Source organism: Agelaius tricolor, unplaced genomic scaffold (genome assembly GCF_023055355.1).
Source record: "Agelaius tricolor isolate 1412-34295 unplaced genomic scaffold, bAgeTri1.0.p SCAF_1, whole genome shotgun sequence".
Classification (NCBI taxonomy): Eukaryota; Metazoa; Chordata; class Aves; order Passeriformes; family Icteridae; genus Agelaius; species Agelaius tricolor.
In genome coordinates, this window is record NW_027269261.1 from 10,134,104 (window position 1) to 10,153,451 (window position 19,348).

Below are 19,348 nucleotides of genomic sequence, written 5' to 3' on the forward strand. Positions count from 1 at the left end.
AGAGGAGCTGGAGAAGCTGCCCACACTGTGCACCTCTGCACCACAGCACAGTGGCAAAACACAGCCTCAGAGCTCTGCTCCTGGTGTTCATCACCCCTCCCAGGCAGGGAGGGCACAGAGGAAGCCCCCTGAGGCTGGAAAGGCCACAAGGCACCTAATGGCTTTAAAGGTGGAGCAGGGTCAATTTAGATTAGAAAGAATTATGTTTTTTATGATGAAACGCTGGGACAGGTAGAGGTTGTAGCTGCCCTGTCTCTGGAAACATTCTTGGTCAAGCTGGACTGGGCTCTGAGCAAGTTGGTCTCAGTGAAGATGTCCCTGCTTATTGCAGGGGTGTTTATTTAAGTGGTCCTTAAAGGCCCCTTCCAACCCAGACTGTTCCATAATTCTGTAATGAAGTCACTGCCAGAAACTCTTCCCTTGATAAAAATCTTCTCTCTCTCAGGAGGATTTATCCCTTGCAAGAGGGAAATAGCACTGGGAAGGCATCACCATCTCAAATTATCTTCAACCACCTTCAGTGATGCATCCTCCTGTGCGGCAGTACCAGTTATTTCTTAGCAGAAATAAAACAGTTTCATTATTGTGAGTTTGGCAGCTTTTCATTAGAAGGCACAAAATGGCCAACAATCTCTTGTTACAAGGTCTTTTAAGATGAAACTATCCAATTAAGAAAGGACACCTGGATTATTTTCCCTTTTACCCCAATAACTGATCCCAAAGAGCTGCAATGGGGACTTTTCCACCCAATTACAGAATGCCACCCAAACCCATGAAGAAGAAGGAAGAAGAAGCATGAAGAAGAAACTCAGGATGACACCTTGCACCCTCCATCTTGCGTCCATCCACAACACACTAAAAATCCCAAAACCTGAATTTCTCACCAAGTGATTCACCTACACTGCTCTCTATAATCTATTTCACACTTTTGTGGATTCTGGTCTATTCTGGAGTTTAGGAAACTTTCTCCTTGAGTGAGGGTCAAAGTCAGTGCTCACCTGGGGGTCAGGGCACCCCAGAGCAGACAGAGAAATATTCCCAGTGCCCTGGCTTTCCACACTCCTGTGGCCAGCTCCTTCAGCACAGTCTGCTGTAAACACCCTCCTCACGTGCAGCTCAGAGCCTGGCTCCTGCTCCCTGATCCGTGCCACTTCCCAGGCCAGCAGGCACTGTGAGTGCTGAAATTAAACAGATCACTCACAACTGGCTTTCTGTGCAACAGCCCTGCTTCAATTGGCTTTCCCTGAGTGTTCAGCCCCGTGTGCTGCTGGCTTTTGCAGGAAATGAGCCGAAACCAGCTCCTGGTATGTTGAAATGAAATCCAGCTTTTGAACATTAGCAGGAAGAAATCAGGGATGGCTGAGCTGCTCAGGAGCACCCTGGCATGCTTGAATCCAGCCCCTGCAGTCCAGAGTTGGAGCCACCCACATCTCCCTGGAGGGCATAAGAGATGGGGCAGAGTAGATCTGCATAACTTCAGCTTTGGCAATAACCACAATGGCACAGATCAGCAACTCTGACCCCCATCCATGGGGAATATCAACCACACCCCAACCCTTGGCAAGTGGAGCTGCTAAGATTCCAACCTCCACAGATGGGAAGCAGCACACTGTGTTACAGCTGCTGTTTTGGTGCCACACACACGTTAGGCAGTGTGAGGATGGGTAATGCCGTGTGCATGAAGGCAGGAACAAGTCAGGAGCACGTTGCACAGCCAGCTGTGGGAGGTGAGTTTATGACTCAAAATCCTGGATAGCTTAGGCTATAAAATACCCAGGATTTGGGGTTTTCTAAACTGAAGGTCCATACCTAATATAAAATAGAGAAAAGCCTTTTTTACTTTTGTAGGAGATGGCTCCACAGCAAAGGGGCTCCTGCAAGAATGAGTTTGGTGCTGAAAACCAGAGAGATGAGCAGCTTTTCTATCTGCCCCCACCTTTCTCTTTCTTCTCCTGCCTTGGGTCTTTCCTGATTAGCTCTGCAGGAGGCAAAGCTCACTTTTGAGCATCATTGTTACTGCCCTGTGGAGGAGATCAAAATGCACATCCATGGCTTGGCTTTTGGACTTTTCCTTGTGGCAAGCTCAAGAGAAGTCACCTTGTTCTCTGCTTTGTCGGGTAGGATGCACCACAGGGGCAGCTTTGAAAGTGAGTGTGGCAAGAAGCTGAAGCAGCACCCAGCTGGAAATCCTGCACAGGGAGAGAAACCACAGGGCTGGAGGGGGTTCCACATCCTTGGAATGATGGGATAAGACATCAGCAAGAGGGGCAAGGGAAGGTGCAGGAGTGCGGAGCAGACACTCAGCTGTGGGAGGAAAGCCAGAGGGAGCTCAGGGCTACATGGAGAGCTGCAGGAACAGAACAACTCATGCTTTCCCCACTCACACAAACATCCCTGACCTTCCAGTGGAAGGCTGGATGATCCAATTTGCAGTGAGAATGAAATTCATTAGAAGCAGGAAGGAAAAAGGACACATCATCAATTTGATGGAAATAACATGGTTTTGAGGGTGCTGACATGAATCACAAATTGCATGAAATTTGTTCAGTAGAATTGGGTAGGTCAGAGTGATTCAGATGTTTCATTTCAGCTTTTCTTTATGCAAGTGCATCCATTCTTCTCTTTGAAAGGAGACTTTTATTTCATATTTTAAAGAAATAATAGAAAGAGCTAAATAACCTGAAAGTTATATGAACTATTTTATCAAGAGAAATCCAAAGGGTCCAAGGTATAATGAGCACTTGAATAACAGCATAAAGCACTTATTTTATCTCAGCAGTGACCCCAACACACCAGCTTCCCCTGAGCAACACAGGCCACAGCCCTGAAGGACTCTCTCCTGCAGAAAACATTCTGGTTTGTGCCAATAAAATGAGAGCATTAGTGCATGAAGCTTGCAGAGATGGAGCAAAAATCCCTCAAAAGGATGAATGTTGCATGACAGCCAGAGGCAGAACAAAATCTCATTCCCTAGTCATCACTATGGGTGTATTTTCTCTATTTTCTATGTGCTAATGCAGGTTCAGGTAATAATTAAAGGAGGTGGGAGGGACAGAAAAGCTTCCTCTTCTTCCCCTTCACAAAGTAAAGAAGTTTATGAATTATGGAATGTTTGTTTGTAACAAAAGTGGCACCTTAGGTTTGTGATCATCCCTACACAGTTTTCATTTTGAAATCTAATTAGGCAGCAAACTTTTATCATTGCTAATCATGTATTTGCAATTAATACGTTGAGGATTATTTTCATTTCAGTGTCTCACTTCAGAACAAACAGCAGTTGCAAACCATCTGCCTTCCACTTGAAGCTCTTGGAAAAAGCTCCCCTAGGCCTGAGAGGAGCAATGCTTTCAAATCCATCTCAGCTGACACCCTGACACATTCTGCATTGGGCAGAATTAAGAACACCATCGTCCAAAGGCCAAATGTTTTCATCAGGATGAGAATGAAATAATGTGAAATCATTAGCACACTGTAAAACTTCTGCCTCCAAGAAGATTTCTGCCAGGTCCAACCTACAGGTGGCCAGGAGTGAGTTCACTCCTCAAACACACCTGCACTTAACACCTGCATATGGCATTACTCAGCTTCCTTCCTGAGCAACGTGAGAGGAACATCTGCATTTTCCCCAAGGCAGTGATTCATGATCCCACCTCTCCTGCTGCAGCTGCTCAGGAATGAGATGCAACCAAAAAGGAGCAGAGAGGCAAAAGCAAGAGGTAGAAATGTTGTGAATTCCTGTTGGGCTGTGTTTTCCAGCAGTCCTGGTTGAAAAGTAATTTCTCTCCATAAATTGGAAGCACAATTGTGCTGAGGAGGATGTGCTCAGAAAGAAAAGCCAATGTCAGAGAGCTTGAACCACACTCCCATTTTTCAATAACTTCTTCATCTGATAGCCTCCAGAATCAATCAGAAAAAAAAAAAAAAAAACCAAAACATTTCAGCTCCAGTTTTTCTCTGCACAAATGTCTCTAAGATTTCTGCCAACTGTCAGCATGTCTGGCTCATCAAGGAGAAGCAGAAAAACTTCTAAGCAAAGAGACCAAGTGATCCAATTCCCTGAATGCTTAACTCCTCTGATTAAATACTCAAGGCTGAGGCTCTGAGGGTTTATTTATCCTAGGGTGGAGCAACCAATTAAACATCTGATGCTTCTGCAGCCTGTCAGGGTGGTGTCACTCCCAGCTGGCCTCAGTTACCAGCATTTGTAGCCAACAAAAGGAATGAAAAATGCTCTCTTTGAAAAGCAAGGCAGAAAGTGATAGGTGGGGAGGAAGAAGGCAGGAAACAGCAGCAACCTGCCCTCTCTACCTATCTGCACAAAAAAAAAAAAAAGGATGGAGTGACACTGGCTCTGCTGGAAGGGGATTGCCAGCCCCATGAGCAGCAGTGGGTGTGGCAGGAGATGACAGCTCTTGGCTTGCCCCATTTTCTCTCCTGCTTTCATCCCCAGTGTAGCCAGGCCCTTTACTGGGCTGCAGCCTGAAACCCTGAGCCCCCAGCTGCCAGCCCCTGGCTGAGACCCAGCTGTGCTGCAGAAAACACATCTGTATCCATGGCTGAGGTCCTGCAGCACCTGAGCCACATCCATCCTGGTGTTACCCTCACATGGCTCTTCCCTGCAAGGTTTGCATGGATCCATTTTGCAAAGATCTTCTGTGGGTGCCAAGAGCATGAAGCCAGGCTCTGCTCTGTGATTCTGAGCAACAGGATGAGAGGCAAAAGGCAGAAACTGGAATGCAGGAAGTTCCACCTGAACATGAGGAAGAACAGGTTGCCCAGAGAGGTCGTGGAGTTTCCCTCACTGAAATATTCAGGAGATACTCAGGAAGTGTCTGGAGGCAATCCTGTGCAGTGTGTCAGAGGATGAGCCTGCTCCCTGAGCAGGGAGGTTGGAGCAGTGACCACTGTGGTGCCTCCCAGCCTGTCCCATTCTGTGAGATTCCATTTGTCTGCCCCTCTAAGGCACATCTGGGTGTTGCTTTCTTGTCCCCTCCAACAGCATCTCCTGACTGGAGGAACCTTCTGAAAACAGTACTAACATGCAAACCAGATCGAGAGGAAAGTGAATCCTCACTGGCTCTTATTGCTTCCTCACTACTCAAACCTCCTTAGAGCAAGTTTGCAAAAGTACAGGAGAGAGAATTAATTGCACATTCTCATGTGCACAGCAGATGCTAGTAATTTGTTCAGTGTAAAACTTTTAAAGAAAACAAAACTGCAACACCAAAAAAAAAAAAAAAGTAAAAAGTCTTGCATCTCTTTATGGAAAATAAGGGTCCTACCCTGCCTGAAATTATTATTTTTTTGTAAGGTGAATGAATAAAGCCTATCCTTAATAATTTTTCAGCTCACTGGGAAAGCATCTCCGCAATTTATAGTCAGATATTCATTGGAAATTGCTGAGGCATAAGCAGCACTACCTAACAAAAACAATCCTAACATTTCATGAAAGTGTGTAGGTGGAAAGATGCAGATACTGTACAGCACAATTAATTTCTCCAAGTAGTAAAATCACCCATGTTTCATAAGGGTCAGATTGAGAGAGTTAGGAAATGTTCCTCCCTGAAAATTCCATTATGATCAGGCCGTTTATTCTGCAGTTGCCAGAACAAATTAAAAGTTACATATTGACAAAATTGCCCTGACAAATGAGAGCTCAGCTCCTCTGTAACCACAGCAGTGAATATTTACATCCACTAGCAGGTCCCAAATGAGTGTGGGATTATTATTTTGGGTAAGAGAGGAGCACCACATTATCACAGAATGGGTTTTTGGGTTGGAAGGGACTTTGAAGGCCTCTAGTCTAACCCCATGCAATCAGCAGGGACATTTCCCACGAGGTCAGGTTGCTCAGAGCCCCTTCCAGCCTGACTTTGAATTATTATCACCATTGTACAAGCTCAGGAAACTGAGGCACAGAAAGATGAAGGAACTTGCCCAAAATCATCCAAGGCCAGTAGCAGAGTCAGAAAACAACTTAGAAACCTGCAGTTTGGCTCCCTGTTGCCTCCACCAAGGCTCTGCCAAGCTGGGAACACCCAAAGGCCAACCTTGCCAAGGTGTAAACCTCAGCACCAACAAAGGACCTCCCAAAACCTGCAGTGGACCACCTGCAAGAGACAGGGATGTGTGGACCTGCATTCTTGCCTTCTGGGTGAATGTGGAGAAGCTGGACACGGGTGTCCAGAATTTCATCCTGAAGGTCACAAACTCTGAACACCCACGAGGACTCAGGGGAGCAGTGACAGTGACACAACAGCCTGAAGCCTGCAACAGGAGAACCACAGCATCCACTATCACATCCTTGGAGGAGTCACAGATTGATGCAGAGCTCCCTGAACTACTGGGAACCTGCTCTTAGGTCCTCCTGTGCCATCCATTCTCCAGGCTGAGCCTCTCAGGGGAATGCCCCAGCCCAATCACCTCTGTGGCACTTCAGAAACATGGAGAAGACACAATTCTTCCCCAGCACAAAAGGAGTGAGCCACAATTTGTCCTGGCCCATGAACACCTCTGTGCATGCAATCCATTTTCTCCTGATCCATCCACCACCCCACCATCCCAGTTACTATGCAGCAGCCAGATTAGTGTGGAGCACGTTTCCCTCCAGGATCAGCAATTCATCTTTCCTTGGCAGCCTCTCAGCTCCTGCAAAAACACTTTGTTCAGGCCTGCAGGGCTGGGAGTTTGAAGAAATGTTACTTCAGCTCTAGCACAGCCCAGTAAATGTGATTTGTGCCATTGCTGGTAAAAGGCCATGAGCTGCCTCCTGGTCCTTTCCACTGCCCTGACAGTGCAAGAGCTCAGGGCGTGCTAATACAGGAGGAAATGCACTAATAATAACACCATTTTGTGACATTTGGGTAATTGGTTTTATGAAGGGCTATAAATAAACACAGTTCAGGCAGCAGTTTGTGCATCCTTGCAGGAATGGTGGCAGTCCGTCAGGGAGAAAAAGTGGCACTGCCACCCTTGCTCTAAACACCACCAATTTTGTGTAAACATCCCCAGAAGCTCCTTTTCCATCCCTCACAGCCTGAGATGTCCCTTCAAACAAGGTGTTATTTTGATAAACAGATGGCATCTGCCTTGGGAGCTGCAGGGACCTGTGCTGAGCTCTGCCTTGCAAGGGAAAGAGGAGCTTAGGAGAACCAAGTAACCAGAAACCATCCTGAGACATCTGTCATTCTCAAAACTATTAGGTTTTGGTGCAGTCTGAAGGTCTTATCTACCTTTTATGGTACTCCATAATAAAGAAAATTGAGCATACCAGCAAAACTGACCCATAAAAATAACCCTAAACTCATTACAAGTAACACATAACGATAAAAGTCAAGTTACTCCTGAGATTAAATAAATTTAGTGAAGTAACTGTTCTCTCATTAAAAAATGGTAGCTGGTAAACAAATCCAAATAAAAACCTCACACCTGAGTGTGAAAAAATGACTTTTCCTCTGCTCTGGCAGTAGCCTCAGAGCACAGAGTTAGTTCTGATCAAGGATTGAACCATTCTGTGTTAAGCACAGAAACCCAAAGGCTTCTTTCAATCTCACTGTTATTTTCTCCTTAAATTGAAGAGTAGGAAATAATAACCATGAGTTCATCTGTGCTCTTACTGAAGATTTCTTTCCAAACCCAGTAACTGAGGACTGAGATGCAGCTGGTAACAAGACAAGCATCACTACAAACTTTCTGCTGTTCAGCAGCTGCTCAGCAGCTCTTTAGTGGCTGTTGTGCCTCCAGAGAGGTAAGAGATTTTGCCTTCCACCACCCCAAGCAAGCATTGAAGAGAGGGGATCTTGTGCAGAGCTCTCTGGGGACTCCAAAAGGGAAAAAGATTTTCTGAACAGCCCACAGGAGGGTTTGGAGGGGACATCCTGGCTCCCCCAGACACCACAGCTGGCACTTGGTCATGCTATCAAGATCCCCCATTTGCTCAACACTTTGTCTAAATTCACATCCACCTCATTAAACTCTGGCTGTTAGCAGAAAACAAGAAATTTAGCCATGCCTGACCTGGGCACAGGCAGGACCATCCCCAGCCAAGCACTCCCAATTAATATTTGCACCTTCCCAACCTTTACCATTTGATATGAGACAATTTGCAGTTTTCCCAGTCTTGCATCAAAGTGGGGACTTTCACCTTCACAGGGACTGAGCTCTTAATTGATGGCACAACATCCCAGGAGTGAGCAAGCAAGCAGCAAGCAACAAAAAAAAAAAAAAAAAAAAAAAAAATCCTGATTTTCATTTCTTCTGCACAAGGATCCCAATTATGCCATATATCACATCATTTGCATTGCCACAACACAGCCTTTTATATCTGCTTGAGTTGCCAGCTATTTAATCTCAGTCCACCTTTAAAAAAAGACTTGTAGAAAATGAGATGCTTGCTTTATGCTGATGCAGTTAAGGGAGCTAATTTCAATTCCAAAGCAAACAAGATTTATGCAAGTCAATAGACTGAGGGGTCCAGGAGCCAACTAGAATAAGGCTCTTGTTCTGGTTTAATAATCCCTGGGACAGTCACAGAAATTTACATAAACTAAATTCTCCAGATCTCATCTAATTTTGGGCAGTAATTTCCTAGGGTTTGGAGGACATTACCCACTGATTTCAGAAGTGCACATACAACTTTTGCTGTTTTTGCAGGTGGCCCTGAAACATATTTGGGGCAGCATAAAGACAGTTTCCCAGTTGGTGCTTGTTTGCCAGTATTGAATGCCACTGAGATCAAAAGAGGGCAGTTTCAGTGTCTGCAGAGTCACTGATTTACCTGCCTATTGCAGGGTGTACCTGTGTTCAGGAGCTCCAATATTTTCAGCAGGGCATATGTCAGCAGCTGTTTATGGGGAGGCCATGCAAAGTTCTACAAAAGCACAATAGATTGCATTTCAATTAGACCAGAGATGTGAAGAGTCACTAAATTAGTCTATCTTTAATCTATTATAACATCCAGATTCTGCTTCTTTTCTCATGGCAGCATACTGAAAAATAGCTGAGTATTTCACCAAAATAAGTCAATATTTTTCTATGTGATCCTGGTTTTCCCGAAAAGCTAAATGTAAGGAGATATCTTCAGTGTAACATTTTCAGCAGAACTCAGCTGAGTTCACAGCCCTTCCCCTCACACATTTATGTTGGTATCTGTATAAAATTTGTAGCAGCCACAAACACAATTTGTCAGTCTCTGGGTTAGACTTCTTCTCCAGGCACCTGCCAGGTACAAAGGATTAGTGGTCAAGGATGCTCATATTTCAATATCCCAATTCCCACACTTGCTTACATGGCCTCAGGGCTTCTGTTTGCAGGGACATGACTGACAGAAGCTCTCCAAATGTTTCCATCTGAGCTATTGAGAAAAACACATTTTCTATTACAGAATAGAAATCCCATAGCAACAAAACCAATCTTTATCATGATCTCAGAGAACATTGTAAACACTCCTCCACCTAGGGGCAGACACATTTGGGTTTGCTCATCGCACTTACAACAAACAATTCTCTTCAGAAGCAGGACAAGAGGATGGGGTTAAATTAAAGTAACTTCCTTCAGCTTGCATAACACCTGGACACGACTGAGAGGTGTCTGTTGGCAGTGGAAATACCCAGGCAAAGAGCTGCAAAAACAGGTGCTGATGCTGCAAGAGGGTACCTGTTGTGGACATCCAGGATTCCGAGGGGATGATTGATGTAGTCCCTCCCTGAGTCCCCCTGCCTGACCAGGGGACACTGATCTGTCCCCTCTAGTGTCCTTCTGCCTGGGTGATCAGAGCAGGCTGCAGGCAGGCTGGATCAGACCTTCCTCCAGCAGACACTTGGAAGCAGATGGACCTGCTGGGATAAGGAAGAGGGCTGTGGCAGATGCTTGGTGCTGCCTTCCTTTTGCTGAGGGTAAGAAACCGGCTTGTCTGCCATTCCTGTGCATCTTCTGTAAGATGCTGACCCCCTGTGGAAAGATTTTATGTTACACGTATGAGGCTACAAGAGTTGAGAAAGGAAGGCTTGACTTGGTCCCTGGTGTCTGGGGGATCCAGGGAGCACTTTTCCATGCTGGAAATCCATCCAGTACTGTTGCTTGCCCTGCTCTTCCCTGCTAGCAATACCATGTGCAGCAGCAGTGCCTTTTTCTCTCTTCCAGCCCTGGGAGACACCAGTGTGATTGTCAGACATCTAGGTTTCAGGAAGGCTTGGGAAACTGTATCCTGCACAAGAGAATACAAATGCCTCAGTAAAATGCAGATACTAATGGTTAAGCCCAGGGAAGAGCAGCCCAGAGGGACATCTGGTCACATCTGCAGCTTAAGTGCTGGTTTCAGATGCCATCACACAGCATCTTCCCCAATGGTAGGGGTTCCCCTCAACATTCTCTATAAAAATAAAAATTTTGTAAAAGTAACACTAAATACACAAACCTTGCTTGCTTGTGACAGTATTTCAGACCAAGTCCAGTGGAATGTGACCAACACATGTCAGTCTGGGGCCAATTTCACACTCACTGCTCACTCTCACTACTTCCCAATCGAACTGGCTCTGTTGATAGATGGAGGATGCTCAGTGGAGCACCTGAAAACCTGTCAGGCATTTTTCCTCCCACCTCTCCTCTCATTATCAGCTGAGAAGCTCTGCAGTTAGCACTGAGCTGACACTCTCTGTGACCAGGTGAAAAATCTGGTTTACATCAGGTCTCCTCCCTGGTGAACCTGATCCTCCAGACCCCTTATCCTCTAATATCTGAATTCCTTGCTTTCCCAGCACAAGCATCTGCAAGAAGCATTTCCTACATTTGGAAAGTAGTTTACAAGATCACAGAGCAAATAAGTTTCTTGTCAGTTCTCCAATTTCCTATCAAACTGAGATCCCAGACAGTTTTGTTCATGCAAGCAGCTGGGCAAAAAGCATGTCAGAGCTGTAGAAACATCATGTTTCATTACTCTTTCAACATCTCACAGAAGAAATCATTTCCACTGAACCATCTGGGGTGTGCAGCAGACACTGAAAATGTCAGATTAAATAGGAAAAACATTTCCATCTATGTTATCTGGCTAACACAGAAAGCAGTGAAAAGACCTGCTGTTCAGCAAGGAAAAGGAGGTAATTAAAAATCTGTAGTCATCTTAACCAGTCCCATGGGTTTCACCAAGGGAAGGTCAGTGTAATTAGCCAACCTGCCCAGCCCAGCCATGCTCAGAGGCCCAAAACTAATTTCATTTTATAGGTCATGGCTTGTCTAGAGAGAAGCCTGTTCCTCAAAGGTTCCCACACACCCCTTCTGGAACCAGCTCTGGGATCCCCAAGCTCACCAAGCTGTGATTCTGCACAGATGGAGCTTGGTACATCCAGTGTCACCCAAGGGAGCTGCAACGTGGTGTCTGAAGAGCATCTGTCCCACTGGCTCTGGAACTGCACAGCTGCATTTGTGAACCAAAGTCACCCTTAAAGCCCAGCCAAGCTTTTCTCCAGCCTCCTCCTGCTTTTAGCCAGTCCTGACACTTGGAGATGGTAATTTTCCTCCATGGATGCCAAGGCTTCCCTCCTTGGCCCCACAAGAAGGGAAAAAAAACCCACTACTCACCTCTACAGATGGAGACACCACCTAGGACAAGGGAGAGAGGCATGCTTAGTGTAAGCATCACTATTTCACTGAAACAACTCCTCTTTTTCCAGCTTTTATACTCAAGATATAAAATCTTGATATCCATTCCCTGACCCAAGTCCAAATTTCTTCTGCAGCTGGATGCTGAAAAGTGGTGGAGTTGGCAGGGCACAAGGTACGAAGCTTCTCAGCTCATGGGGAAGGGAGGACAGTGCCTCCCTGCAAGGCATGGTACAGTGAGGGCATCATGAGCCACTGGGGGATCTTCTCCAGCTGGAAACAGGGAAAGGTTTTCCCCATCATCAGCCCTGTGCTCACACACACCCACATCTCCCTCCAGAAAGCTTAAAAATAGGGTCCAGCACACGCCCCAGCTTATCACAGGGATGAGCAGCTGAGCTTCTCCTTTTCTTCCCTGCTGCAAAATCCCACCAGCTCAGGGAGGTTGGGCAATGCCCTGTGAGTGAGTGGTGATACAGAGGAGAGGTTTCATTCAGCATGTGTCACCTCAAGCCCTGGGTCCTGCCCCAGGGTCTGCTGTCCCAGTGAGCCATGACTCATGCCAGAGGGTCAGCAGGGAGACAGTCAGAAGGGATTTGCACCGTGGAGCCTGCAGGTTTGCTGCTCTTCTCATTCTTCAAGAAGAGCCCTCCTCCTCACCCTTCCTTGCTCAGCTGGGATGATGCTGCCCAGAGAGGAGAAACAGGCACCTGTCCTCCCACCTTCTCACCTGCAGGCCACCACTAAAGCTGAGTGACAAGAGTCATGGAAAGGCTCAGCACTGCCAGCAGTGATCCAGTTTAGGACACTTTCCTACTCAACCCTGCAGAAATGATCTCAGGTGACCATTGCATCTCACAAGGAAAGGGACATGAAGTCTTCCCTCGCCCATGTTAAGAGATAAATTCCAAGATTCAAAACTGGATGCGTATTTGATTGGTAGATTTGACCTTCTGAGGGACCCACACTAGGGATTCTAAGGCATTGCATGTTAACAATGAACACAACCAAGCATCTTTAAACACTCCTTGAGAGGTCTCCATGCCTTAGGCTAAGGATACACTGTGAGTGCATTCACATCAGCAACATCACTGGGTGGCCCAGACTGATGGCTGCAGGGTGATCCAAATCCTCACATGGTCATTTCCTTCCATAATTGCAGGAAATTGCAATTTCAGCTGCGTGCACAGGGAAGTGTCCATACCTGAAAGGAGTGCTGATACAACTTCAAGATTCAGAAAAACCCTGTAGGGCAACAACCCAGGGAGCAGCACGAGCAGGGAACAATGAGCCAGGAGCCACAAGTCCATGTGAGCACAGATCTGCAAGGGCAGGCACTGCTAAGGAGAGCTACACTTCTCACATGGTTGGCCCTAAATCTGCCACTGAGAACCAGAGCCAGGAAAAAGCCTTGGGTTCATGAGCTGTAGCAGCAGCAAAGCTCTGACCCTACTAAGCTTCAGGAAGAATGTCCCCAGAATTGATGTATGAGATGCAAGCAAAGCAACTACATGAAACAAGCACTTCCCTGGTCACCTGTTCACATCTGATACCAACATTTGAAAAAGTCAGGCAGAGAATGCAGCTAAAAAATGAGGGCTCAGTGTTCAGCTGGCCCAGTCACTGCCAGCCAGCCAAGCAAAAAGACCTGGGAAGCAAAATGCTCTTGGCAGGGGAACTTCCACTAACGCTCTTAGCCTGCTGCAAATGCAAAGCAACACAGCCCACAGCGGAAGGTGTTTAAATTAGGTCAGGCTTTTTTTGGCACTTCTCCAGGTGGGATAATCACCAAGGCTGACACTCAGCAGTTTGTGAGCTGGGGTAATCTGTGCCATTCATTCATGCCCTTAGTCACTGGCATTTCAACAGGAAAATGCAGCACCTCCAGATTCAGGAGCTCCTAACACTCAAGCTCATCTTCTCTTTTTTCCACGAGCTGTTCTGAGCTGCTGCATAATAAATACAACAAAGTGCTGGAAATGCCTCATTTTGGCTATCTGCACCTTCCTTTCTAGCCTAGACTCTCTTTGAGTGAGACCTCTGCAATTACTCACCCTCAAGCCAAGAGGACAGAAGATTAACAGAGGCAAACTCACTCAAAGCATGAGGGAATCCCTTCCCCACTGCCTTGTGCTTGTGTAGATGGAGGCCAGGGAATAACCATGTATGAGCTGAGGAGATTGAGAAGGACAGCTGAGGGCACCTGAGCAGCCTGACCCAGGATGCCTAGGGTCAGCAGAGGGAAATGTGCAGAGTCACTGACCTGGCTGGCAAAACCAGGCCACCTTCATGCAGTGCACTGAGAATGGGGTGACGAGGAAGGGAAAGAGGGATTTATTCCTATTGGATCTGAGCACAACCCAGATGCAGATCTTTGGTGTCAGGCAACCAGCTCATCCTCACAACACCATGAACCAAGGTGTTGCCTAATGTTCACTGCAAGCTTGGCAAACCCTAACAAATGATGGGAAGTGGCATTTCCCTTGGGAGGAAGAACAACCCACAGAAGATGCACTCCCAAGGAGCTGGACTCACTGTATCCATGGGTGAGATTCACACCAAAAGGAAAAGGTTTACTTCAAAATGCAAAAACACAAGATAAAGAAATGCTCTATCAGGACTGTGAAAAAAAGAAGCACCTCCATTGTTCACCTCAGCACTTCACCCAGTCCAAGGACTCTCTCTTGACCTGCCACCTTCCTCTAGTACCTGAAAATGTAATTTTATCAAGGGGAGCCTCCTCCTTCTTTACAGCCTTAGAACAGTACAGCACCCAAAACCATTACAGCTCCAGCCAATCTTCCCAAGATCAAGAGTTCTCCAAAGCAGAGTTCCTTCAGTGAAAACAGCTAAGGCTTCCATGTTTTACTCAAAACTGGAGGCCAGCCTAAAGAACAAGTAGGCATGGTTTGTCTCCTCTGTGATCAGGACCCAATATTCCTTCTCATCCCATTCTTAGGTGACAACTAAAAGCAAACCCTCCCTCCCAGACAGCAGAAGATCAAAGAAAACCACACATCATGGCAATTATTAATTAAGTTTTTATGTTTACAGTAGTCACTTAACATGGATACCAAGAGGTTTTAATAAGAATTCTGATACTGGAGTGAATTCATTGGGAAAGCTGTAGAAGACCAAAACAGCTGCTCTAAAATAGTCATTCCAAAGAAGAAAAAGTTGAGATCATACTGTGCTTTAAAAGTGAAGTTACATGGTTTAATTTGCATAGCACAAGCATACATCAGTAGCCCAGTTACAGGCTTTGATAAAGCCCATCTCCATTTGTGTTATTGCCCTTTTCTTTTCAATCTGAACAACTGGCTGCTGGTCTCTGCTGGAATCTAGGTAGGCTTACTGGCACTTGCTCTCCAGCAGCTCCACTTGGTTTCTCCAAGGAACATTCAACACTACAAAGTTGCAGATGGTGTGCTAAGGAAAGAAAGAAAAAAGTAGTTAGGAAAATGAGAGCATGAAACAGTGTAATTCACCACTGTTCTTCACTCCTGTGGCTCTCTACATTTGCCCTCTCCAGACAAGTATTCTGGAGCAGCACTCCTGTGCTCAGAGCGAGTCACATCTCTTAAATAAACCCTGAGGAAACAAAGCTGAGCAGTCAGCACTGCTGACAATCAGGTTATCTCCTTTATCCACTCACAGAGGAAAGCTTTCAGCATGGATAATACTCAAACATAAGCCCACAGGCACAGCTAAGCCACTTGTGACAAATCATTGCAGTTGCCATAATGGTACACACCAGTTTTGTGCTTCTCTTATGTGCAGCTACACCTATCACACATGCAGGAACAAAGGGCACATACATCCCTATTGCTGCCATCAACAGAAGGAATGAAGCACCATGGAAAAACTCAGGCCAGATGAAGGCAGACATGTTTGGTGCTCCCACCCAAAAAGCTCAAGCACTCATTACAAAATGCCTGTGTAACTGGCACAGGGAGATGGGGTGATCTGCTTCTTTTGGGCAGTGCTTTGCCCAAAGCTCTATTCACAGCAATACAAGTCCCACAGGAAAGCATGCCAAGCATGTTTACATCACCATGGGAAAGAAGAGATGAGAATTCTGAGGACCCTGGACTGAGAGTCAGGAGGCCTGCAGGCCTGACAGAGTTTCTTCTACATACCCTTCTGATCCAGACCACGACTGCTTAAGAGAACTGAGACACATGCACTGCTCCAGCCTGAGCCCCACTTAATAAACAGCCAAAAGGCCCTGCCTTCTGTGACATCAACTGGCAAGACAAGTTCTGCAAGGGCAAAGCCTGCTTTGCCTTATTAAGTACAAAGGCATAAGGTCTCTGATGCTGGCTGAGGCAGACAGGGGACACTGACCACAGCCATCTGTATGAAGCCAGTGGGACAAGGCTAGAAATGGGGATGGGTGGGGGTCAGCAGGCTGTGCCCTGGAGCCTACCTTGGCCATCTGGGGCTCCTCGTGGAAAGCACAGTGCTGGATATCAGTTGCTGGCTTTGTGCAGGTTGTCCGGGCAATTTCCACTTCCATTATGTACTTGACTCCAGCCACGATCTGCAACAAGACAAGCAGGCGGAGGCGGCTTTACTCCCAGCACACGGGGAAGGGCTCTCTGCCGAGAGAAGCCTAGCAGGAAGGCAGGCAGTGATCCTGTTACATGATGGAAAACAGACTGTGAAAGTACACAGGGAATTGGATGTGGCAACCTCCACCAAAGAGGCACTTGGCACCGCCTTAGAAACAGGAAACCAAATCCAAGTAAACATGTCCCACAAAGCAGCAATAAACAGAGACGTGTTAACTCATGAGCAGCGCAGCGAAGCCACTAGCTCCTTCCATAGCACGCAGCACTCAAGGTCACTCAGACTATGAGAAGCCAAGATATAAAAATAGAACTTCTATCCACCTTTTGTGGGGAAAAAAACCGACAGCTTGCAGAAGCCCCCGGGCTAGCGCTCTGCCCTTTCTGCACAGGAATCCGGCCAGCCTCACCCCCAGCCCCCTCCCAGAGAGTGCCGCCCCCGGTGTCTCACCTGTCTCTGGGCGCTGATGATGCGCACCACCCGGCTGCTGTACATGTCGTTGCTGGCCCTGTTGTACGCCGTCATGGCGAACTGCAGAGCCCGCTCCAGCCCCTCATCATTCTCGGGGTCCTCGATAGGCTGCGGGGCGCCCACCATCAGCGGGCGGAGCCCTGCGCCCCGCACGACGCCGGCGAAGAAGAGCAGGGCCGCTGCCAGCAGCACTGCCACAGACACTCTATCTGCCGCCATGGCTGCCTTCTGCCAGCTCCCCCTCACGGCCGCCGCCATTTTAAAGCCGCGGGGCGGGGCGGGCCCGGCGGTGTTTTGGGCTGAGCCCGGGCCCGCCCCGCCCCGTCCCGGCCGGGAGCGCCCGGTGCCGCCGGCCTTGGTCGAGGATTTCCACAGGGTCGGGGAGCGCGGGGGCGAAGTGGAGGAGGAGGAGGATGATGATGATGATGATGCTTTCCCGCACGGGAAGCTGGAGGCTTTTTCCAGACTCTGCCTCCTCGTGGGTTATTCTTGTGCTTATTTCCCTCTGCTGCGAAGGGAAAATAAAAGCCACAGAGCATTTTAAGCTACCGGTGTTTTGTTGCCAGCACACAACACCTTGAGTAATTTCCTACCTCTGCCTCCGCAGCGCTGGTGTTGCCTCACCTACGCTTCGAGGGGCCGAGGCGGCTTCCCAGACAGACGGCTCTGCTTCCCGTCTGCTCCCTAAATACCAACATTATCTCCCTCGTCCCATCAGGAACCCTAAGTTTGGAAAGACAGGACTTAATATAGCATGAGGGAGCCAGCTCCAGTGAGATTTAATGCCTCATGGAATTGTTAGGCTGAGAGAGGAGGAGGAAGTTTTGCACCTGAATATCCACAGCTTGCCTTATAATGGAAAGGGCTTGTCTGCTGACTGGAAAAGCTGCCTGCATGCCATCTATATCCAGCATGGAAAAATCCCTGCAGTTTGCAACAAGCTGAGCTATCAACACTGACAGGACACTGGGGTCATTCTTGTAGCGAGAGAAATAATCACAGAATGGCTTGGGCTAGACGGGAGGACCTCGAAGATCATTTCACTCCAACCCCCTGCCATGGTCAGGGATACCTTCCACTAGAGCAGGCTGCGGGAAGCCCCAGAATGAACGCCACCAAAATCACCTGCAGACACCCAAACAGAAAAAAGCTGTGTTTGTTGGCTCTTGACAGTCCAAACCCCATGAAATCGGGACTTGAAACAAAGCAATTATGAGGAGAAAAAAAAAAGGCTTGGCAAAAAAATTATGTTCTGATGAATAAAGGGCATCTGGATCATGAAATAAAGCTGCATTTTGTCCGTTTGTTTCTGCAGGGTGCAACAATCTTGCTCTATCAGAGGTGCTTTTTAAAAAAATATAAAACAGAAATTCATGAATAACCAGATAAACAAAGAAGCTGGTAATTAAAGAACTTACCAAACAGCAGAAGACTCATGATAACATTGCAAAAGTTTGTAATACTGTGTGCCATCAGTATAACTAGAAAAATAGTAGTTTAACATCTTCTTTTGTTGTTGATATTTTAGCAATATCCAACATGTTTTCATCTGCCTTTTTGTCTATGCTTCAATTTCACTCAGGACTGGTGAGCTTTTTATGATACCAGGCTTACTAATTTCTGCAGATAACTGGTACATCCCTTGCCCTTTCTCTTGATGTCCCTCATCTGTCTTTCACTATTCAAAAATATAGTTGTCAAACATGAAAATTTCACTTTTACAACTGTAACCATTGCAATATATACATATGTGCAGAAAATCCTTCAAGTAAATGTTCTGTAGCCTCCAGCCAAAGCTTCTGTATGGACACAGAGATCCTGTAAAGTACAGCCAGGCCACTGTCCAGTTGGAGAGTTATATGGACAGCTCTATCTCTGTGGGACTGAAAGATAAAATGCCCCATTGAATTCATTGAAAAGATTTGTAAGATCAAGCCCATAAAGACAGGGACAACAGAAATGGCAGATGGAAGTTGGATGGTAACATCAATGGGTAGTGTTGCTGTAGGCCATGTCCCCAGGGAAGTTTTCATGGCACAAAAATAAACCTGGGGGCTTGTGTTCTTAATGAAAAGAGTATCTTTAACTGTGTTAATTTCTCCACTTTGCAGTTTCTAACGTGTGCACAGGGCAATTCTCTGAACACACTTCCAGAGTTTGGTTGAACTTCCCAGAAAAATCTCCATTGTGGCAGCCCCTCACACTTTATCTGAGCACCTCCCCTCCAGGCCTGCTATCTGCATTTGTCTAAAGATAACAGCCTTCCTTTGGCTGGTTCCTGCAGAGCTCTAATCTCTGCATGGCTCTCACATGGAGGAACAAGGGCTTTTGTCGTCATCGCTCAGTAATGAGATAGCAAACCTCAGATGGCAAAAAATAATCACGCTCCCTACAGGTAGGAGATTACCTTTGAAATATCTCAAACCCAATACGCTCTGAATGCCTTTTTAATCTGCTTTTTGACTCCTTTTTAAAATACATCAATCATAAATTAAGGTTGGATTTCCAAGTTTTCCTCTGTCAAACTGGCTGCCAGAAACAAATGCAGGATTTGCATATGTTCACATGAGAGTCCCGGGGCTCACAAAAAAAAGGCTTCTTGAGCAAGACAGTCAGCAGTTTATGAGATGGGTCTGAGAGTGATTCAATACCAAAGGCAAAACTATTTCACTGCAGTAGAAGAGTGTCCTCTGCTTATGGAAACAAACCC

The 19,348-nt window shown here is 46.6% G+C and overlaps 1 protein-coding gene across 1 annotated transcript; it reads right to left on the reverse strand.

Annotated features, from left to right (window-relative positions):
- Positions 1–14,618: 14,618 nt before the first annotated feature.
- Positions 14,619–16,911, reverse strand: LOC139587903 (cystatin-like). Its single transcript, XM_071422613.1, has 3 exons — positions 16,618–16,911; positions 16,025–16,138; positions 14,619–15,024 (listed from the first exon to the last, which is right to left on the reverse strand). Exons 1-3 carry the CDS (start codon positions 16,894–16,896, stop codon positions 14,947–14,949), a joined length of 471 nt encoding a protein of 156 aa, XP_071278714.1. The 5' UTR covers positions 16,897–16,911; the 3' UTR covers positions 14,619–14,946.
- Positions 16,912–19,348: the final 2,437 nt, after the last annotated feature.

Coding starts and splice junctions, on each gene's coding strand:
- LOC139587903 (XM_071422613.1), bottom strand. CDS start 16,896: ATGGCGGCGGCCGTGAGGGGGAGCTGGCAGAAGGCAGCCATGGCGGCA. Junction 16,139..16,617: donor TCATCAGCGCCCAGAGACAG/GTGAGACACCGG, acceptor GTCTTGTTGCAG/ATCGTGGCTGGAGTCAAGTA. Junction 15,025..16,024: donor AGGAGCCCCAGATGGCCAAG/GTAGGCTCCAGG, acceptor TTCTTTCCTTAG/CACACCATCTGCAACTTTGT.